General features: G+C 34.1%; 1 protein-coding gene across 2 annotated transcripts in view; it reads left to right on the forward strand.

Moving 5' to 3' along the window:
- The window catches only part of CFAP46 (cilia and flagella associated protein 46), a 72,302-nt gene that overhangs the window by 38,435 nt on the left and 10,209 nt on the right, over positions 1 to 23,658 (forward strand). For both annotated transcript variants that reach the window (XM_023930367.2, XM_023930368.2), the window contains exons 29-50: positions 840 to 1,063; positions 3,030 to 3,152; positions 3,542 to 3,709; positions 4,062 to 4,210; positions 5,639 to 5,737; positions 5,999 to 6,128; positions 7,006 to 7,152; positions 8,422 to 8,622; positions 9,563 to 9,669; positions 10,484 to 10,666; positions 11,457 to 11,592; positions 12,312 to 12,491; positions 12,912 to 13,100; positions 13,821 to 13,955; positions 14,856 to 15,035; positions 15,896 to 16,063; positions 16,872 to 16,969; positions 17,636 to 17,715; positions 18,101 to 18,252; positions 20,945 to 21,066; positions 21,443 to 21,528; positions 22,489 to 22,653. In XM_023930367.2, coding sequence (XP_023786135.2) covers positions 840 to 1,063; positions 3,030 to 3,152; positions 3,542 to 3,709; positions 4,062 to 4,210; positions 5,639 to 5,737; positions 5,999 to 6,128; positions 7,006 to 7,152; positions 8,422 to 8,622; positions 9,563 to 9,669; positions 10,484 to 10,666; positions 11,457 to 11,592; positions 12,312 to 12,491; positions 12,912 to 13,100; positions 13,821 to 13,955; positions 14,856 to 15,035; positions 15,896 to 16,063; positions 16,872 to 16,969; positions 17,636 to 17,715; positions 18,101 to 18,252; positions 20,945 to 21,066; positions 21,443 to 21,528; positions 22,489 to 22,653 — 3,222 coding nt within the window. The remainder of the gene's footprint in view (positions 1 to 839; positions 1,064 to 3,029; positions 3,153 to 3,541; positions 3,710 to 4,061; positions 4,211 to 5,638; positions 5,738 to 5,998; positions 6,129 to 7,005; positions 7,153 to 8,421; positions 8,623 to 9,562; positions 9,670 to 10,483; positions 10,667 to 11,456; positions 11,593 to 12,311; positions 12,492 to 12,911; positions 13,101 to 13,820; positions 13,956 to 14,855; positions 15,036 to 15,895; positions 16,064 to 16,871; positions 16,970 to 17,635; positions 17,716 to 18,100; positions 18,253 to 20,944; positions 21,067 to 21,442; positions 21,529 to 22,488; positions 22,654 to 23,658) is intronic.

Below are 23,658 nucleotides of genomic sequence, written 5' to 3' on the forward strand. Positions count from 1 at the left end.
AGTTTCTGTGCCAAGATTTGGGTACCTAAGTCCATTACCCTTTCCTTGGCTTTATCTTAGCATTAATTTTTCAAAAATGGCTTTCAAAGGGATGTATGCCTTCAACTACCTCTGTAACTGTAAAAATTCTTTGCTCCTTTTGTACAAATACCACTTGTCCTGGTATGACCTCAGTGATCTGTTCTGATAGGATACCCAGTATCCATTTGGGAAAAAAAGTATCTGATTTCTGGAACCATACTGTCCTGTGTGGCATTAATGGACATCTGCTCTGGTCTCTATTCTTTTTTGTGTGGATAGATTACATGGATCAGACAAGTACTTCCTGTGTTTTCATTAAGAAAGATAGACATGCAGTGTCTCTACTATCACACAGTTGATTAGTAGCAATATTCTGTTCATACTTTTCTATTAATGGTTTTGGGTTTTTTTACAGTCCTATGGCATTTAAGTTTTCTATTAGTTCTGTAACGATCCTCCACCCAGTTTCACATGTTTGCTTTTGAGTACTATCCTTACACCACTTAAGTTTCAAGAAAATTTTTGCAAAGCTCTTAATGGAAACCCAAATAATATAATAGGGGATATTAGATTCAGATATAAAACTTCCCAGGTTGGAAGGAATGTCAGAAGATCATCTGGTCCAGCCTTTTGTGGATGTTGTTTCTCTATCAGGTTTACATAATTTATTATACAGAGCTGTTACATTGTTGATTAAAAACATGGTGCAAGTAGCATTGCATCATTTGAACATCTTTAGGAGACAGATTTCCATTTTTCTTTTTTCCCCCTTAATATTCCATTTTCAGAAATTGTAACTTTTAAGTACATTTTTACAGGAAACAATGCTATACCAAAATTGTTGCCTACAGAAGATGGAAAGATGGACAATGGAGAAAGTGGTGACATGGCCCAAATTAATTTGGAAGATTTGAGTAGTATTAAACAACTGGAAGCTTTGTTTAGAGCACAGACATTAATGGCTTTATTTTCTGGTCACAGTTCTTCTTTTCATCAGCAGCACTGTTTGATGGCATATGCCTGTATTATCCGTATCTGGCAGGTGAGATCATATGAGATTATCTGTTGTGTTGTGTTACTATAATGTGGCCAGTATGTTTTACATTTCCTTCTGTAATTATGGTAGCAGCTATTCATTTGGTGTTTAACTTTGTCATTATGGTTTCCTGTTTTATGGTGCAGTTAGTGTATTTTCTCAGATTTAAGAATTAAACAAGAAGATTGTTTCTCTCAGGAAAATGGAGAAGAGACACTAAGGATAAAAGCAGTGGGCCATTGTTTCTCTGGAGTCCATTCATATGTTTTGTGCAATAGGTTCTCAAATTTTCTATTTCTAATTTGTTAAGGAATCTCAGTAGTGGCAGAACACATACTGAAGACATTTCTGGCAGTTCTGAAGTATGGTGATTTCAGGCGGACCTTCTGAAATTGAATCAAAAGGGCTGTCATGTGTCTGAAAGGAACTGGGGAGGCTGGCAGTGTTCACTGATTGATTTCTCTAATTACTTTTTCATAAGGCATTTCAAATCAATCAAATCAAATTAATTTCTCATAGATATGCCCAACTGAAATGGCTATTCAGAATCACAGCAATGATCATAGGAAAACAATCATATGTTAAGTAAAGTAAATATTTGAAGGGACTAAATATGTACTTGATAATAGTAGTTCAGCAAACATTACAGGAACAGTCTCACTTGGGACCTATCAACTAGATTGGTAAGCTATAGCGTGTGTATTATTTTATTCCAATTAGAAGTAAAAGCCTGCAATTTGTTATCACTTAATTGTGGTAATTATGAGCAAGAATTTATTGTGAAATCAGTTTAATATGTGATGTGAGACAAGAATTAGCAAAATTAAAATTGAATATTGATATTTTCAGATTTACAAAAGCATAACTTTTAATATCCAACACTTTACTATGTGTCTAACTAGGGAGAAAACTACCTGAAGAGAGTACTACTGTTTGAATAAGCTATTTAAACAAAAAATTAAAGGGTTGACGATGCTGTCAGTGCCAGTTGTAGGATAATGATAGTAATTCTAAGCATCATACTTACAGCTGAACAGTATTGTGAGAAAAGGAATTACCATGTGGCATTAAAGGAGTTAAAATACTATAGGACATTTTGTTTGGCTGACAAAGTAAAGCAGCCTTGACTGCAGACATTCACTTCAAAGCAGGCTCTTTAGTGTTAAGACTCCATAAATAACTCAGTAGAAGATCTTAAAACATTCTCTGAAAATATCTGCTGCCTCTGACTTTTTACAATATGTCTTACCTTTAATTTGAAATTTAAATTTGTTGGGAGTATCCAGCATTATTTTTTGATTCATATTTTGTATTCTACTCTTGATTCTTCCAGCAAAACATACTAGTCTTCTCAAATTAATGTGGCTTTTGTATTTGTTTTTTTGTTGTTGTTGCTTGGTTGGTTTTTGTCTGTTTGTTTTGGCCTTGTTTGTTGTTGTTTGGGTTTTTTTTTTTAATTTTAGGTAAGATCGGAATCTGTGCTTTTGCTTGTACAGAGATTTTACAGAATATTCAGTAGTAGCACTGTAAAAGACTAACCCAGAAAAACGACAGAGTGACTCTGCTGTCTTGCAGATTACTTCCCAAGAAAATTAATCCCTTGTAGAAAATGAAGCTAGTTAGACTTGTGGTTTGAAAAAAAAAAGAATTGCATTTGCAACCATATAAGTAAAAAAAAAGCTAGCAGTAGTATTTATCACAGGGATGATCTTGCCTTTTGACAGTTCTGTCTTAATTGCATTGCCATGATCGTCCTAAATGCTTGTACAAAAAATACAAGCATCCAGAATTCTCTGAAATGGTTACTTTTCTGAAGAAAACTATTATGTAAGCAGAATATGGTATGTGAGAATTGTTAACAGCTGTAGATAGTGACTTGCAGTGGATAATAATTATTTCTTGCTGAGATTATTGTTATTATTATTAATATTGCAAATTGAAAATAATTAACTGTAATTATTTGAATGTCTAGGTGTCATTGTCAGAATCAGGAATTATTACAAAAGCATTCTCCCAGACTTCACAACCTACAAGTCCTCAGAAAGTGCTGTCAAAAACTGCTAAAAAAGACAAGGACAAAAAGAAAGAGAAACAAGTAAGACCCACTTTTCTGTGGAATTAAAAAACAGCTCTCTCTTTCTAAGAGATGTTTCCCTGGGCTCATTTGGTAAATAGTTCAGATGCTTTTCTGTACTTACTCTCATAACCTGGGAAGAATTTCTCTGTGAATCTGTGGATCATACCTTCACTCTTGACCACACAGTCTTGACAGATGATGGATTTACAAATACTTTTTCTTTTGTTTGTTGCCTTGGTCGAGGTACTGCTATTCTAGAAATCCCTTGGTCTGGAGAGCCAAAAAAACCCCCAGATCTTACAAAACTTCAAAGGATATTAAGCAAATGTGTCCATTTTTTCAGCTGAATATTTAATACCAATAGGATTGTTGATTTGATCTCATAAGTGTTCTTGTTTTTATTGCAGGTTGAAGTTTCTGTTGCAAAGGAGAAGCCTAAAGGGAAAGAATCAATTGATACCTTACCAGCAAATGTGGAAGAATGGGCCCAGTATGACTGTCCCAATGAAATCAGAGATACTTTTAAACAGAAAGCAAATTGTTATGGTATTAACTGGGATAATTTCCCAAAACCTGTGAGTGTACTTCTCAAAATTCTACAGCATTTACTATTTAGGAGAAAATCAGTACCAGAAAATGATTGTATTTTAGTTTTTCTGTCTGTGTATTTTCAGACAGATGTCCCAAATACTTTTGTATTGTAGTATTAATTAATACTTGAGGAGGTGTTAGCCTGTCCTCTGCATGCTGAAATGAAGTTAGACATTTACCAGCTTTCTATGTACCTTGCTGCCCTTTCTGATAGAAAGTTTTTTTTGTGTCTTTTTTGAGGTTTATTTTGGAACTGAAGATGTAATCATTAATTTAAAATTTATTTTCTACAAAACTATGTTTATACTGACTGAATTAAAAAAAATTTCTTTTCAGACTTGCACTTTGTATTTTATGGACCTTTTATCTAAGGAACTACAGAAAATTTTTTGCCCCCACTTGACTCTTCCAATCTTTCAGCTAGCTGAAGTTATTGCTAGTGAAGTTCTGGAATGTAGAAGTCTGTCTGATCTCTATCACCTTCGGTTTGTATCCTTTATTTCTCTTAAATAAAAGAGAAACTGAGTAAAGCGTACATCCATTAATACTTTAGTGAATATTAAGAATTTTGTGGCTCACTGTTTTTGTTTTTTTTTTGTATTGGTTTTTTATTTATTTTCCTTTCTTTTTTATATACATTTTAATAGAATTTTTTTTAAAAGGTTTGTGGAACTAAAGGCACTAGTTTTTTTTTGTTACTAAACATGGTCTCTCTCATGGAAAACATGAGATTATGAAGCCAGGCCACTTTCATGTGAAAAATTTTTGAAATGTGTTATTGTCATTTAACTGAAAAAAGTCAAAAAAAGTTTCTATGAAAGTATCTATTAAGTATTCAAAAGGCAGATTACCTACTTGCATCAAAAATATGTTCTCCACCTTAAGGGCACAAAGAAGTTGCCCTGGTAAGTGCATTTTTAGTGAGATTTGTCTTTGTTACCAAAATTATGTTATTTTTTATGGATGATAACCCCAAAGTTTTGATTGAAAATTGTTTAATATACATGCAATTGAAAATTCTTGCTCTTTTAGTTAAAGCATTTTATCTTGCTTTTTAGGTAGGTATTAAATAATGTTTGCTTAGTAAGTAGCAGTCATAAACAATAAATGTTTGCTTATTTTCTGGTAGTTCATGAAACACCACATAACAAATCCTGAAAATGCCTGAAATTGGTCCCACTGATCAGAATAGATATTCATGTGTAAAAATATATGTGTTTGTCTGCCAACTGATTACTGAGTTTCTTTCTTACCAGACTAAAAGGGATTTTCTGGTAGGAAATTATTTACAGCCAAGATTTGCCAGACAATTTTTCTTTTCTTGTTTCCTCAAGGCTTGTGTTTATTTCATGGTATTTTATATATATCTGTGACCTGATGTCTACATATGATTAGATAGATGTGTAGGAGTATATTACCCTTTACTTTTAGAAAAGTAGGTTAGCACATACACATTGAGGGGCAGGAGGGTGGTGGTTGCATGCTACAGTGAGAACATATAAATATTTTCACACTTTTAGTATATAATTTTTGCCATTAAATTGGAGAAATACAGGTTTGATACAGGACAAGACTGGGGCTACTGGTGGATGTCCCATCCCTGGAAGTGTTCAAGGTCAGATTGGATGGAGTTTGGAGCAACCTGGTCTTGTGAAAGATGCCCTTGCCCATACCTTTAGACATCTCTAGAAATTCTTTCCAGCCCAAACCATTCTTTGATTCTGTGACCTCTATCAATGGGTAATTTCCCCTGTTTTTATATACAATCTTTGTTATTGCCAGTATTAATTAAGATACAAGAAGGTAGGATTGACAAATGTGGAATATGTGCTATGTATTTATAATGTGCTTATATGAAGCAACATATGAAGGATTCAGATTGTTTCTTAAACATTTCTTCTTTTTATTTGTAGAATTGCCCTGATATGCTCAGATTTAAAACTGAGTCAGGCATCTCTGTATCATGAGAAAGCTGCTGGAGAAGTGTACATCAGTGAATTAGAACAAGCAATGTATGAATTTTCACTGCTGAGGCGGTATTTATTTGGGACTGTTTTCCCTACTGTTAAAAAATGTTGTTGGGCAAAAATAGTAAAAAGCACGATCTCAGAACACAGCTTTGGTATATTAGCTGTGCCCTAAAGTTCTCTGCATGTTTGGTTAGTGTCTGTCTACAAGGTAGTGTATGGTAAAGATTCCTAACACACTAATACTTTGTTATGAAATGCCATTTAAAATATACTTGAGCTTACTTTTTCTTTCTTGTAATTTAGGTGTAGGCAAGAGATTGCACTGAAAAAAGAAAAAACTGTATACATGAAGACAGAAGAAAGAAAAATACCTTTTGCAAATGCTCATCTTCATGGTAGTAGGAATGAGACTATCCTTACGTCAAGTGAAAAGGTTTTAGTACTGCTTCAGTTTCTATACTAAATTACTCTTCCCTTTTTTTAAATACACTTGCTAGTTTGTTTTTAGATAATATTGGAGAAATACATGAACACAAAAATTATATAAAATTCTGCTAGCAGTCATCTAAAGCTGAGCTGGGTTTGCCTGGCATATTATTTATATTCAGGAAGAACAAGATGGGAATCTTTATTCATGCAAAGTAAAACTACTTTCCTACAAATGGACTTGGAGACTAACACAAATTAAAAAGACTGAGAAGAAAAAAGATACTGTATTCACTCTTGGTCTTTTTTCTCTTCTTTCTCCATTACATTTGCTTGTAATGTTTTGCTTCCTCTTATATATTGTTTAAAGGGCATGAGAATATTTCAGTTGTCTTTACTGTCTCTTCTTTAGGAAGATAATTGCCTTTGACGCTCACCTCCACTTTGCTCTTTATGGCAATGCTGTCTGGATTGTCATCACACCATTTTTCTCTTTGTATATTTTTTACATATTTTTTCATATAACACCTTGTTTTTCTAATTACTAATCCCTCTAACGTTACCTCTTTTAGCTCTTGTAAATAGTATGCCTTTTTCAGTTTTACTTATTACCAAAAATCAACTTTATGGCAGCAGCACAGCAGCATTTCTGAAGTAGTTAATCTGTCGTACAGTTAGTATAAATTGTATATACTTACTAGTTCAATGCCTTTTGAGGATTATAAAGTCCAAATCTCATAAACTTCCTGTTGTTCTTGTCATATAATGTTAAATTTTGAAGTTAGAAAATACAGCTGAGGTGTGGGGGGATATCATAGTTAATAACAACTTGTCTAGTTTGTTTTGAAATTTATGAAGGTGTAATACTTCTTTAATTTATTCAGGGTTTTGAAGTAAATGCAGTAACAGGAAAAGGACTGAATGCACTTTCTTTCCCCCACTTGTGGATTGAAAAAGCTGAAGTATTAATTCAGCTAGGCTTGTATCAACCAGCAAGGCTTCTGCTTTCAGAGGCCCATGCTGCAACTCAGGTACAATACGAATTAAATAGAAAAAGAAACACTAATAACATGTGTAGAGAAAATGTTTATTTTGATGCAATTATTCTTCAGAATAATAATAATCAAACTAAGCTGAGCCTTCTCCCACCACCCCAAACAAATTTCTTATTAAGTTTCAACATATATAATATGTACATTTAAATATATGGCATTTCAGTTCAACTTTATGGGAGCTGTCTGAAGGGTAAATAAATTTCTAAAGTGTCAACATCTCTGTCTACTTTGCAGTGGCCTTGGAAGATATAGGTATATTTCAACCTTGTTTATTTAAATGGGTGGGAAACGTTCAAAGTTTGTTCAGAAAAGAGAGAGAGAGAGAGAGCATTTAACTCTATCCTCTCAATAATTCCATCATTTGAAAGTTTGGTTATTTCATTTTGAGCTTCATTATAGATTTCCTGCAATGTTCTGATAAGAATGAAATTATGTCCTAGAATTCCAACAGATTGGAAATAAGTGTCCATATGTTCCACCAAACAGATCAGCATCATCTAATTATTATGAAGGGTTATACATTATAGATATTTTCCTATATCTAACATTTTTCACTATAGCACTGTGCTTCATTAGAAAAGTTATCAGAATATAATTATTGCAGTAAAATCTTTAAAAAATGTAATTGATATCTTGTTATTTTGTAATAATTTTTTTCATGTAAGGAAAACTGCCTATGTAAATTTAGTATAATCAAGAATACTTTGAATAATAATACATGAGTGATATTCATGAATAATACATGCTCCTTTATAAAGCTTTAATTAAGCATTGTATATTGAGGAAAGTTCAAAATACATTAGGGAGGACAGTAATTTTAATTATGTAATTCGTCAATAGTATCCATATGTCAGGATGCTAGTATACAGATATTATACAGTATTTGTCCCTTGCACAGGACTAGCTATATAGCTTATAAGTGTAGTGTAAAGCAGCATTGTGAGTTCACAAAAAAACTCTTTCATCACCACATTTCTTCATCAGAGGCTGACGAGCACTAGCAGACCTACACATACTAAATAACAGCAGAAAAGTAGCTTATTCAACTGCTGAGATAGAAGGTACAGGAACAAAAAGAAATATGAAATAGACATACTATAAGGAGTAACTAATAAATCCAGCAGATACTTGGGGGAATAGCATTCACTTTTTATTTCTGTAAGGTTAATCTGAAACATGGACAGACATAAATATGAATAGCAGTAGTGGATTTTTGGTATATAGATCACCTCTCTTTCTTTCTAGGAACTGAGGGCCCTATCTGATATGTCGAGGTGCTTGTACTTACTTGCTGTGTTGGCTAACCTGGAAAAAAACCACGGACAAGCTAAAGCACTCCTTGAGAAAGCACAGCTTCTGGGAGGAAACGAACAATTTTGGTATAACAGTACTCTTAGTCTAACAGAAGCAATTCTAGAGGAAGACGGGGAAGGAAAACAGAGCATGGTAAAGAAATTCTTGGGTTTGGAGGTTGTGGTTTGGGGTTTTTTTTCAGCAGTGGTTTCTCTCAGTGAAATATTACAGCCTTTACATTTCAATAAAAGCAAAATTAAGTGTTAAAATGCAGTTAATGTTGTTTTCTCTGAGCATTTATTACATTAATTACATATTCCAAACAGATGCAGGCCACTAGGAATGAGATTCTACCCACAAAAATTTAGGATATTTTTATGATAAGCTGTATATTCTTCTATTGGAATAAAACCAGTTATGATCTAGTATGTATAACTAAATCCCAGAGATCTGATTCTCTTGGTTAGAATTCTTTTGTATTCAGAGAGTTCTGTTAACACTGGTCTGTTTATTTTCCATATTCAATAAGAATCACACCTTTCAGTATTATTTTCTATTATTCTTTTCCTTCACAAATACTTCAAATAGTTTTACAAGGATTATTTCTAGATTCTGGAAGATACTTCTATAACACTTTTGTTGTTTTGGTTTTTTTACTAAAACCCTATAGCATCAAAATATCCATTTACTTTCAAACCCTTAACTTGCATGAGTTTCAGCATAAAGTCTTATTTCTGTGATGATCTAACCTGTTGTGATCTTACCTGTCTTGATCTAAACTGTGCAAGGCTGTGTCATGTAGAGGGATAATCTGGATTTTGACTAAGCTCATATTTAGTGTCGTTTGCTATGTACCTCCAAGATGAATCTGGCTCCATCTTCTCTCCTTGTATGTATATGCACCATTCAGGTAATCATAGAAGTATTTATGGTAATACCTCAGATTTCCTAGGCTTATTTACAGTTATCAGGAGCCAGCCATCTTGGGGATAATTAACATGTTCTGTACAAAATTAAAGCTTTCTAAATGAATGTTTGTTACTATCCATAGACATTTGAAATAAAATTATGAAAAATCTGGTGTTAACTGTAGGCTTGTGAGATACTGGAACATACTGTAAATGTGCTTCGGTCTACTTTACTGAAGAGACCTGGCAGGCAATCAGAATTGGGTTTTATGATTGCATCCCTTGAAGCCAGGTAAGCTGTCTTTTCTCATAAATATGCCCAACTTCTAATATGCAGCTACACTGTAAATATATGTGGTTTTTACAATGGTGTCTTATTTTAGTATGGCAAATTATGTGGATTCTAAAATATTTTTGTTCTAGGTCATTTATGTGCTGGATTGGTTTATTAAATTTTTTTCCAAATTTCTGTATTTCCTTCCCAAATGCTTGCATGTAGCCCTACTAGCTGTTATACTGGTAGATACCACAACCCATTGTGCATAGCTTGCAGTGTAGTTACCTAAAGGTGCAATGTATATTTACCTATGCAGAGGTCTATGAACACTCCTGACTACTGTTCTCACCGTGAGCCAAGAAGCCTGTTCATGGTGAAACTAAACAATAAGTTTGGTTCCCCCAAAATCCTAGCACAGAGGCCTTATAATGTGCTGGTAAAGGGAGAGAAGTATGCAACACTTACACTCCTGTCTCTTTCCATAAATGCGAAGCTTCTCAATTAGAAAAATACTATTATCAGTCTTCTCTTTTCATCTGTATTTAGAAGACTGATCAGGCCTTCTAAAGGCCTAATGGAATAATGGCCTAATGGAATAATAATTCCATCCTGATAAGATGGAATAATTAGATACATGGAACAAGTGAGATATGTTCTCTAATCTCAAAATATAATAGGATTTTTTCAGAATTACTATGACCTGTAAAACACACATTTATTATGCTTTTGGTAGAGTTCCTAGAATTTAAAGGAAAGCAGAGAGAAATGTGTCTGCTCTCAAAAATAGCCTGTGTTTTCTGACTATCTTGTATTTAATTTTTAATTCTAGAAAAACACTTATTCAGATACATTTTGCCCAGGATCATATGACAGTTAATGCTAATTCTGCTCAGTTGCCACACATTCTACAGGAATCCTACAATAAATTAGTTAAAGTTCAGAAGGACTTTTTTCATCAAGGGCATAAATACTACGGTGCTGAAATACTGCTGGAATGTGCAAATATTCACAGGTAGGACTATACCTCTATAGCTCTATTGAAAAACTTCATTTAGGTTGAACTATTCCATGAAGTGTATTGTTTACTTTTTGTAGTCTAATTAAGATGGAAAAGCACAGATAACATTGTTAGGTTTTATATATTGGTGCTAGATGTCTGTTTGCATTCTTCATGTGTTCTTGTATTCAAAAATGTATTGTAGAATCCAAAATTGTTTTCACTGAAGGCAGAGCTCTCTTTTGTTCTCTTTTGAGGTCAAAACAAAGTGTCAGGGTCTCTTAAGTCAGCTTTTTGACTTGCCATTTTGACTGCCATTGGTGAGGCAGCCACACCACTCATTCTCTAGTATTTACAGGCTTTTACAATTCTTACTGTTTAAATGTTTCTCTAAAAACTGCTGCAACAGTCAAAATGCAAAACATGGAATCCAAGCAAAGAGCTTGGAATCCCAGCTCGTTGTGAAATATCCCTTAAAACAGCTGAGATCTGTTTTGTACCTGGTATATTGCCATTGTGTTCCTGCTCAACACATACTCGAATATCATCTGTCTTTCTTGGTGTCTTCTTGCATTGAAGCACTACAGTTCTAAGAATAAGACCTTGGAAAATAGCTTGTATACAAAGCTAAAATCAAAAATACGTATACAAATTTTGTATTTTTGTCTATAATTAATCTATTTAATCTATTAATTGATTTATTATTTTATTATATATGTCCAACAGTGTTGATGCCATAAAAATCAACACTTTCTTATGTTAGTTCTTTTGAGTTTATGGTGTTGTTTTGGGGTTTTTTTTTCAGGATGATTGCCAAGAAGGAAAGGAACAAAAAAGACAAACACAGTCACTATCTAGATGCTTATAACTTAGCTCAAAGAGCAGTATCCAAAACAGAGGAAGTATTTCATAGCATTTGTAGTTTATTTGCATTTAATGAGGTACTGACATTTTTCCTCTTAATTGTGGAAAGGAAACCTAGTTAATTGTAATATTCACTCATTACTGGATAATCTCATTTGGGGCTTCCAGGAATTATCTTGTAATTATAAACATTCTTTGTATATAGAAGGAAATATTGCATCCAAAATAATTTACACTTGAAAAAGGGATGAAAAGAGGATTTGTTTCACCTTTGTCAAGTTTATTTATTTCTGACATTTATCTAATAGCTACAAAAGAATAAAGTATAAACTTTGAGATATTTTTGATTCTCTAAATACCTTGAAAGTTTAAAATTCTTTAAAATGTGTTTCTTCTCAGGAGAAACAAAAAGTCTTCACAAAACATTATTACTAATAAAGAACACCTGTCTTCAAAATAGTATATTTTGTGTAATGAAAGCCTGCATCCTACTTTGCTGCTGTGTATGTAGTATTATTAGATATTATATATTTGTACCAGGTACATAAAATGTGGAAAGCAAAAACCCAGCTGCTCTTATTTGATGAAGCTACTTTGATTGCCTTGTAATATACTTGACATTGAAGTATTATTTTAAATTACTTAAATATCTTCTTTGCAATATTTATGCTCTGTCAAGGTGGTAATGCTAAAATGTGTGTTTCTTTGGTTAAAAGAAGTACAACATTCTAATTTTTTATCAGGTAAATTTGCAAAAATACTTGAAATTAAAATTTTACTTTCTTTCGTGTTTCAGAGCAAAAATGTTAGTATCCCATTAATGAGACAACTAGCTCTTAGAAAAATAAATCTTACAGAAATTCTTTTGGATATTTTTCATCTTGTCATTACCGAGAAAAAGCATAAAAATGTGGGAGAAACATCACTTCATGAATTTGTGGAGGAATTAATCATTGAAGATGATGCAATAGAACAGGTAATACAAAAGATTTAGTCCTATGACTTGGACAAAGTATATCAAGGCTTTCCATAGCACAACTTCTCTCAATACTGAGGAAATGGGTTCCCAGACCAGTCAAGTAGTTTTGTAGCAATGGAGGTTGAATTGTGTGGTTTTAGTCTTGGGGATGGTTTACTGGCCACCCCCCCTTTATCCCATGTTTTCCTTGGCAGTGGTTGAATTTTGCTTATGGATATTATGTTGAACTTTTTTTCTAAATCAGTTGTTAATGAGTTTGTGTATCTATTGAAGAAAGCTCATTTGTAATTGAAAGTATAATCATATTTAACTTATGTATTTGTAGGTGAATATACATGTTTTACATTTTTTAAAAATACATTCTTCTGTCTGTGTGGGGATATATGGCCAAATAAATATAAATGTGTATTTTACCAGGATTGGAAGTATATGGAACGCACCATGGCTCATATTACACTGGCTCAGTTAGCAAACATACAGAATCTTTGTAAAGGCTGCCCCAACATCAAATCCAAATGCCTGTATCTAACTGGAAAAACCCTTCATTTACTTGCCATTAATGTAGATCCTGTATATTCAGAGATTTACTGGAAGCCAAATGTTATGGTATGCATTCTTTTGTTCAGTTATATTTATTTTTCTGTGTAAAGTTTATCTGCTCTAATATTTTTTTCTGTATACATTTGTATAAAAGCTGCTCTTTATGTAGAGTAAGGCTTTATATACTGCATGCAAGCCATAATAAAAATAGATGGCAAAATGAATAACTTCAAAAAATACGCTTCTGCCTACATGCTGTTCTCATTTAGCTAATTTTTGATTTGTTTGTGAGATATGCTAATTACATTATTTTCAAAAGAGAGGTAGAAAAATTCCTTGAATGCCTTAAAGGGTGAGCAACGTATGGTCTCTGAATCCGTGTGCTCAAGAAGTATTGATTTTTAGGTTAAAAACATGGATTTGTAAGGTTTTTTTGTGTAATAGAAAGAAAGAACCCTGCATAAAAAAAGGAGAGTTTTTGGGGGCATTTTAAATTCAGTGATGAATTAAAAATTTTAGAAGAAGTGAGTGGAAGACAAATATGAGAAAGTCAAACTCTTAGAGGTTGTAGGGGGGGGGTCTTTTTAGTTTATGTTGATCATATTGCCTTCATAACATACTACGAAATTTTGATGGTTGATAGTATTACTAAATCTCTCACCATGAAGGGATCGAGGTAGTGATTTCGTTTAATTCTGTTTTCACATAAACTTTCACAACAGAAATGAAGCCTGCCTTACTTAATGGAGTGATTAATTGTTCCTTTTCTTATTCTGTGATGGGTAGGAAGATGTTAAATCAGACATCAGAACATCTTCACTCACTTCAGCTGAATGCAGTGAACAGAGCATGACAGAGAATGGTTTATCGACTAAAAAAAGTCATAATGATAAGTATAGGAGGAAAATACAGGAATTAAAGGTATATTACTTTATAAGCTTGCATTAGAATTTGAGTGCTTTCTTTTTATAGAATAACATCTTATCCATAAGATTAAAATTTAGCTTATCAGTTCTGTTTAAACTGATAATGAAAATGTTGTAACAAAAACTGGATCTTAAAAAAGATAAAAATCTAAAAAATACCTTGCAGCAAACATCTTTCCATCACTCTCTGCTGTGTAGCTCTGTCCTGTTCCCCAGTAGATTGTGTGGGAGCTCCTGAATGAGCTTCCCCCAGAAAGAAAGGATTTCTCCTTCAGTGGTTTTCCACTGATGGAGCTTGTAGCAACAAGGACTAGATGAGCAGGCATTTTCTTTCTCCCTCACAGATACGACTTTTTGAGGGAGCATAATATTTTGCAGGCTGGGAACAAAGAAAGAAATTACTTCTATCGCAAAATATTTGTGAAATTCAGTGAGCTGATCTCTTAATTACTGCAGTTGAAAGCCCACTAGGAATTGGGAATGTACAGTTTGTGTTGCTAGCAAAATCAATAAATACCTGAGTTAAGGGATTTGTAGGTTAATTTGGACTAAATATGGTTAACTGTCCACAGAAACAGTTTTATTGATCCTTGATTCTGAACTGCTCATATTGCCTGGAATTTAAAGTCCATTCTGCTGAGTACACACTTTATATTAAAAGAAATTTCTGTGATAAACCAAATATTTTTTTAGTGTTGTATAACCGATGTTGGTGTCTTCCAAAAAAATAATCAGTATTTGCATATTTTTATCATACATTAAATGCCTTAAAATGCATTAAAATTACTCATTAAAAAGCAATATATATCTTCTCTAACATGCTGTAATTGGTGTATATAACAAATACTTAATATTAGCCAAATTTAATATAAAGCTTTTTATTTTTATCATTTAGACACAACAAAGGATGGCTCAGAAGTATCTTTCTCAATCCAGTGAGGCTTTGTTACAGTCCATGGCTGTTGCATTCAGTCATAATGTTATCGATGTACTGGCTCGTGCTAGTTTGGAAATGGCTGAATGCTTTCAACAGTTTGATCCAATTTCAACCAGCCAGTTTTTGTCACTTCATCAGGTAAGACAACTAACAGCTGTGCTTCTTTTCAGTGGGAGGATGTTTGAAGTTGCATAAGCGAATCTGTATTTGGATAGTCTGCAAATTGATCATACAGAACACATACAGGGTTCTGTGTAAGAACCAGTGTGTAATATAGGTCATCAAATATGTATTTTCTGAGTTCAGAACATTTGATCAGTGGTTTTTTTTAACAATTCTGTTATCTGTTGTGTTTGACCTGACATTTTCATTGATTATGGCATACAAGGAATAAAGTTTAATAGGAATGAATTATTATATTTTAATTTGCAAAGATAAGACATTGCCACAAAATACAGTCTCATCCTTCCCTAACAGATAATTTAAAAAATGTTTCTCTGGATTTGTTCAATCATTATTTTGAAGTGGATAATTCAGTTTACATTCAGTTTGTCAGATGGATACCTGCCCAGCACGGTCCCATTGATCACTTGAAGGTCTATGCATGTGAATATGTGCCTCCATCAAAGAGAATATGCAGAATGGCTGTAGGGCTTATATCCCCTACTTCAGGAACAAATAACTCATAGTTCCTAGTTCAAAGAACTGGATTCGTGTGTTTGCTGAAAGAAAAGATGATGATAAATGAAAAGTCCTTGATGATAAATGTAGACTAAGAAATCAATTCCAGCTATTTGTATTTAAGGAATCTTCCTTAGTTGTTGTCAGACTGTTTACATTAACCTGTAAGAACAAGCAGCAGTCCTCTGCTGGTTCATCTCACCTTTCATGGAAGAGAACTTCTCTTCAACATAGATATATGTTATAAAAAACCTAGTGTATATATTTATTTGTTTTATTTTTATGAAGGAAAATAAATAGATGTAAAAATTTTACAGAGTTGTTCAATGTCTATGATGATGAAGAGTATCCTTCTAACTGCAACATCCAACACCAGCAGCTCTCAGCTGGCAGCATTGCTGCATCTTCAGAATCAGTTAAAACAACACAGAAACACAAGTGATCTTCTAAAATGTGTGGAACAGCAACTGACTGCTAATTCGATGGTAACTTTCAGAGCTGCTTACTAGGGGTTTATATATATGATAAATAAATGCACACAGAGAGATATATGTGTTTATACAGGACATGGTTGGTGGTGCTGAAAGAGCAGTTGGACTCAATGGTCTCTGAGGGCTTTTCCAACTTGAACAATTCTGAGATTCTAAGAGCCACCCTTGCACCTTCCTCTGCTACCAAAATCTTGCCACATAAACCAAATACAATTTTATATAGTACGTGTTGGTGAAGTGTCTCTAGCAAATTTTTTTTCAAATATAAATATTACTATGAATTATTCTACTAATTTCCTTTGCTAATACTCTGCTAGTATTTGATAGCATTTTAACTTCAGAAATTGTGTAGTGACCATAAAAGTCATGTTGTTATGAAGAGTGGACTAAGATACTAGTTGTAATTTGTTTTAAATAATATTTATATGTTCTTCTGCACTGCTCAAAAATTACATGATCATAGAATAGCTGAGGTTAGAAAAAATTTCCGAAGGTCATCTTGTAAACCCCCCTGCTCAAAGAGGGGTCATCTAGTGCTTGTTGTCCATGATCATGTCCAGGTGGCTTCTGAATTATCTCTGAGAATGGAGGGTCCACAGCCTCCTTGGACAACTTGTGCCAGTGCCCACTTCCCTCACAGGGAAGCAGAATTTCCTGTTGTTTGCACAGAGCCTACTGTCCTGGCACAACTGCTGAGTGTCTGAATTCTTTCCCAGAATTACTATCAATTTTCTAATGAAAGCATTGAGAATGGGGTTTATAAAGTCTATAAAAATAATAGGATTTCTGAACTACTGTACAGGCATGGAGAAACCTTTGCATTCCTGTTGAACATTTTAATATAGTGGACGAATTGCCGGCCAGTTTCTGCATAGTTATTCTCCAGCATTCAGAAGACAGGTATAAAATTTAATCATTTTGATTTTGTACTGTTTGTTACAATTATAATCTTTATTTACCTGGTGGAATATTTTTATGGACTTGAATTTTAGGATAATGCACTAATTAATATATAGATAAAACTGCCTGCAGCTCAGTTGTATGTTTTCTGTTCTTTCAGTTTCCCTAATTATCTCTTCAATCTCCAGAGTCGCTTGAAAGGTTTCAGGCCATTCTTGATATCTGTCCTAAATTCTGTTAAGAGTTTCTGCTTTTATTGCTTATGCTCTTGGAAATGTTTGAAGGGGTCATATTTAATTTATAAAAGCCACCAATTATCTGATTATTGCAGCCTAATTAGCTGCAGCAAACTAGCTCATAAATTGAGCTATAGCAACTAACAATAAGGGCATTCACCAATTTTACAAGTTTTTAACACTTGTGATGGAACAAATAGAAATCTACCTTATTGATTATATAGTAATAAAAGAATTTACCATACTACTCTCAGTTTGTTTCAGGAATTTGCAGGTTTTCGCACCCAAGGTGGGGGTAGTTACTGCATCATGAGAGTATTGGTGAGCACATTGAATTAGAGGGCAATAATTACTCACCTAATAAATCTGAGTCATATAAACAGAGCTAGACAGCCAAATAATCTATTCAGCACTTTTCTTCTTTCCACAGATCACAGTTGTACAGTTCATTGATTAAGATGCCCGAAGTAAGTACTGCACAGCAGAAAGGAAAACTCACTAAGCGAAGGAGTAAGTACCTCTTACTTTTGAAGAGATGAAAATCATTGCACTGAAGTTATGAGAAGGCTCATATCTTTCACTGTTGCAGTTTGTAAAATTTTAAAATAATTTCAACTCTTCTTAATTAGCAAGGGACATAAATTCATAAATATATGTTTCATTATCAGATGTCATGTATCTAGTCACAATTTAGACAATTTGTTATAAGTAAATAATAATAGTTTTTTCCATTGTACACATCTGTATATATTTTGTGTTTATATATATATATAATCTAGATTTTATTTTCAAAGAATACCACAACTAGAAACTGATGATGTTTGTACAATCATTTCTTCAAGTACAAATATGTCTCAAGAAGACTCTTAAGAGGGTGTTATCCTTCTTTTAATAGTGCAAGCAAAAGTCTCTCGATTTCCTGTGAATCCTGATATGTTTCATATTTTGTTGGAAAAAATGCGACTTTACAAGCAGCAAAAGATGAAGAATCATCCTAAAAAACCTGTTATTCAGAACTCGCAAGAGTGTGTCTCCAAAACAGATGTGGTAATATATTTTATTACCTTATATTTAAAACTGGGTGGAAAATACGTACTAAAACTATGATAGACATTCTTTACACAGAATTTTTCAGTTCATTCCAAGTGCGGCATCCCTAGTCTTCACAGTTACTATAGTCTTTGTACTCTGCTTCAAAATTTAATCTTATTGCACTATTGTTGCTGTATTTGTCATTCAGGAGTTTTGAAATGTTCAGTAGTTTATCAGAACTGAAATGATGCAGTTGGGATCAGTTTACTTGAAAATGTGCCATATTTCAGAGATTTGCATTTTTATTTGTACCCTGCCTTTCATATGACATAGAAGTCCCTGCTGTTCCATGGAAAAAAACAGGATCATAGATTGTAACCCTTTAATTAAAATTAGACTACCTTAGCCAGAGATTTATTACTGATTTCCAATACAGAAGAGTTTTCTGTTGGGACATACAATAACTTCTGCACTGTAGCTCTTTGTCAGGGTGCAGTTGATCCAAGATAGTCACAAAATTTTCCTTCAAGGACATGTTTTGGCGGAGTCTAAGTTTGTAGAACACTCTTAACTTCTAGATGATAAAAGTTCTCTGTAACTGTAACTGCAGGAATGTTCAGTTCTATAATAACATTATCATGTAGTCAGTGAGCGCAAGTTGTGCAACATAAAGGTACTGAAAAAAACCTACAGCTTTCACACTGGTTATCTCCTAGGTGACAGAAAATTTTCTACACATGAAATGTACACATAGAAATCCTATAGAAATTCCTAGAAATTTTACTTTAAATTTTGGCTTCATTAGATAAACTCAGGTTTTACAATTCCAAAGAAAATTCACTGTTAAACATAGCATTAACAAAAGCTGGTATTGGCCTATTTTCATTATTAATATAAAGGTTAAAAATGCAGATCATCTTGAACTTCCTGTACAAGTTTTCATTGTTTTAATTACACTAATATGACCATCTTGGTTTAAGACAATTATAAGAGATGGACACTCTAAAATTAGTTAACCTCCCCTTGTAGCTTTAACCAGTCCCTTTCTACCATTAAGGAGAAACGATCATGAGTAGATATAAATGAAAAAATAACAGCTTAAAAAATGAAAGAGCAATAGGCAGAAATAACATTAATACTCATTAGTTGCTGAAATCTCCTGGGCTCTCCAGGGACAAAGAGGAGCTCACAGTGGCGGAGGGACCCCAGTACGGAGTGGGGGGAGGCAAAGGGAAAATGGCATCAATGCCCCAGCCTCTCCACCAGCGGCCACTCTGCCAGCAAAGGCAGCCACCACGCTGGAGACTGGCACTTGGTCAAGGGCTGGAGCTTGGGCCTTCGCCTTCCTCTCAGGAGAAGACAGCAGGGCAGCTGGCTGGGGAAGCTTGGTTCTTCTCACCTTGGCCAGGCACTGCTGGCAGGCTGGGGTGACCACAGCAGCAGGGCCACTCTGCTCATCTTGCTTTGATGGTGGCTGCCGACAGGCTCTTGTGGAATTTGCCCTGAGGATGTCCAGGACTGTGAAATGTAGCCTCTGGAAAAAAAACCCACTCATATCAACCCCTGAAAAAAACAGAAAAGAAAACCCAAAAAGGGAGCCTCCACCTGCATTGCCTCAGCTCTATGGCAGAAGTCAAGAGGCAAGAGAGCTCTGCTTGGGGGACTCTGACTTTTACAAGGGACTAGAACTCCTCTGCCCCTTGGTTCTGGTTCCTGCTGTGTGGCCTGGAAGAAACAGTGACAATTTTGGGCACAGATAAAGAATACAATAACACTTTGGGTTACCCTGGGCATTGGCAAGTCCGGTTTTTGACTTATAATCCTGTTTTAGTCATCATGTTAGCATCTTTCTATTAAAATACAGAGTATTGCAGATGGTTGAAGTGATGATAATAACTTTCTCTTGCCTATGGCCAGCCTTTGTTGTAGTGGCAAATTTGTAAAGATTGCTGTAGTTGGGTAAGTAAAAAAAAAGGTCATAAGAGTGTGTCAGGTTGAACAGGTGAAAAGAACAAGTGACGTAGGTTTTTAAAAGCACATGCATTAAACTCCCAGAACTTATGCAAGCACCCTGTACTGAGCCACACAAGCCTTGGAGGAGGAGTTCAGTCATTAAAACCAACATTCTTCACCATTTAGTTGGGCTCATTTGTCCAGTTAATGATCTGTGTCCATCTAGGTTGGATTTTACAAATCTCCATTTTCAATGTCTTTCTCTCCTACATGATTCTATTTTCTCCTTATCCGTTTTCTTCATTCTGATTGTTTTTTGTTTTTCCTAAATTTGCTCTACTGATCTCTCCATATGCTTTCATTTCCTTCTTCTATGTTCATCATACAGTTTCTGGTCACTTCTCAAAGTTGCCCTTATGCAATTTCTTCTCATTATTTGAAGGAACATAATTTCTTTCTGCTTTAGTTTTCTGCCATTCTCCATTGAAATTGCTGAAGTATTTTAATTGTTTAAATAAGAATAAGTATTGACACCTTCTAGTAATTCTAATGTTAGAGTATTTTTCAAAATGCTGATAAAGATTTTGAAATAAAGGAGTTTTGAAACCAACTTCTTATATTTATACTTTCCCTTTTGCAGTCTTTCACATTATTTTATTTGCTCTCTGATTTAATGTATAACAAAATTTATATATGTAAAGGTATTTAATAGAGATTGAAAGTATTCCAATTTTTGTTTCTATGTGTGTGATAGACTCCAACAGAGAAAATAGATGATAGTGAGCTTGATTTGACATCAGATTTCTCTGAAATAGTAGAAATTATGGAAGACTATCTGAAACCAACACTGTCACAGTTTGATTTTTCTGCTATCAGGTAAGACATATTGACTTATATTATGATTGGTGTGAACAGAACTGTGACTCAAGTCCCTCAAATATAGGAATGGTTTTAGTAAGGATACCCTGTTGAATGAATGTTTCATGTCTTTAAAGAGAATCTATTCAGAATATGTCAGACTAAGAGAGTGAGCAGTATGATAGACTAATGGCTATATCTGACAAGCGCTGTTCTCCAGCTTAAGTTATACTTAAGTCGAAGCTCAAGATGCAACATTATCATCAAACTGTTTAAAGACGGAATTTCTAAAGGACAGGAACGCCAATAGGAGTGTGTCCTTTGTGTAAAATTTCACTGAAACTGAAGCAGAAATTGAAGCTGATAGTATTTTCCATTAATTTCCTCTTCCCAGAGCATCCCAGTGTGTATCAGTTTCCACAGCTGAAACAGGAAAAAAGAAAGTGAAAGAAAAGGACACCAGACAAGCTGGAGTGCAGGGTATGTGCTTCCATGCCTAGTGTGTGTGTGTCTATGTGTGTGGACAGATACCAAAATCTAGTAATTTCAGTTTTAATTTTATTTAAAACAGAGGGCAAAGGCTTTACCATTGTTTTTCTCAGTTTCATTCTCTTTATCAAGTCAAATATTTCAGTATTTTAAAAACAAATTTAGATGCTGAAGCAGCACTTGTGCATCTATTTAGAGTCTTCCAAATCGTGTAGTCTGTAGACACTTAAATGAAACGGCTTTATCACTAACCAATTTTTCAGGAGAAAAGCTAGAATAAAGAGCTTAAGATTAAGTCAGTAGATATCATTGTTTTGCTTTTTGTTTTGGTTTTATCTTTATGGACTCTCACAGATTGTTAGCTTGCATACAAACCTAATGCTACAGTATGTCTCTAAACACATCTCAAGAATACTCCTGCAAAAACTGGATAAATTGTTTCCCATGCATCTGCTCCTTCTCTAGAAACAGATATAAGAGCAGAATAGATTCTTTTCTTCTGTAGAACAGAAATATTGCCATAATAATATTTAGTACTTTTTTCCTAAATAACAGAAACAAAATGTTGCTACAGAACAACACGGTATTGGATGAGAGTTCCTTTACAACTCTCTTCTGTTTATCCAGTCACTGCTGCGACAATTTTGTATTTCCAAGGACTGTTTTCCTCATTGTATTGCATATACTTGGACTTGGACCTGAGATGGTTAGTTATTAATACAGGGATATTTTTCCCTCTGAAGAACTGGTGTTAACAAGTGCATAGGAATTTGAGTACATCTTAAGAGTAACGATATAAAAAGAAATATTTTTTCCTAAATGCTCTTAATCCACAGTACACTGAAGTCCATGTGTCATATAATGCAGGAAACAGGTTTTTATATCTAACTGCAATTGTTTATATACAAACTGATATCTAAATCCCAGTCATGTCCTGTCACATCTCTTTAGATACACCTGTGGATTCAGGATTGTGCGTGGTATTACTATGGGATGTGTTATTTATGGAATTGCCTTTGGAAGCGCTGAGTATATTTAAAGAGGAAGGAATAAGTTCTGTTTCCAGAGATTTTTCTCTCCAGCTTCTCTACAATCGACTACATTGGACTGAGTCAGGTACTATTAGATAAACATTTTTTCCTTTAGCGTAATGATACTTAAAAATTTAAATATGAATCATGGTGTCTATTTTACTGGAAGACAAGCACACACAGTATGTTTCCAGTATTTTAGGTGGACTAGATAGTGCAGTAGACTTTTTTCAAGAATGTACAGGCTGATTATAGGTGCAGCGGTAGCTAATTTAAAATAACCTTGACACATTAAAGAATTATGTAAAACTCAGTGGAATCTAAAATTATAAACACATTTACAAGCATATTGTTAAAATTTCAAAGCTGTTTGCAGCTGCAATGAAAAAAAAGGAAGCAAGAATTTGCACTTCTGTAACTTTTCTTTAATATTGCTATAAGACTTTGTTTAAAATACCAATTCCTCTCAGTTCTTGTGATACACCTGGGAAAAATCAAATCTACACAGGCTTTATGAGCCTTTCCTACTGCTGACACTTACAGCCTACATGAACCCTTCAGCAAAATGAGGTTAAGTAAGGGAAAGTTGGTAAACTTCTCTTTATGGCATCTTAAAATTCATTTCTTAGATCTAGAAGTGAGTAATAAATGCAGGTACTAAGCCATTTTTTTATGAATCAAAGATACTTTCTGTAATAAAAATGTTAAGCTGCATTTTTCTCATATGTAGAGAAAACCACATCATTAAAACTAGTTGGTCCAAGATAAAAAATAGACCAAGTGTAAAAAATCTCACTCTGTACCATGCAAGTATGCTGTTCCAGAGAGGTTCTTGTATTGTGTCCATATCTGTAATATTTAGTAATATTTAGCCTCCAGTAGAACCTGATCTCTCTTTTTCCATTTCACTCATTTTTCCTAGAGGGAAAGAACTGTAAGTGGTCTGAGATTAGAATATTTTCTGGTTTTCCCTTTTCAGAGTGGAACTGATTAATCTTGCATAATTTTAGAAGTAGATGAATGAGAGGAGGCAGAGTTGAAAAGTCTCTGTCCTTGCAATTATGACAGAGGCCACTGAATGAGGAAACAT

The sequence above is a fragment of the Cyanistes caeruleus genome, chromosome 8 (assembly GCF_971803275.1).
Source record: "Cyanistes caeruleus chromosome 8, bCyaCae1.hap1.1, whole genome shotgun sequence".
NCBI classification, from domain to species: domain Eukaryota; kingdom Metazoa; phylum Chordata; class Aves; order Passeriformes; family Paridae; genus Cyanistes; species Cyanistes caeruleus.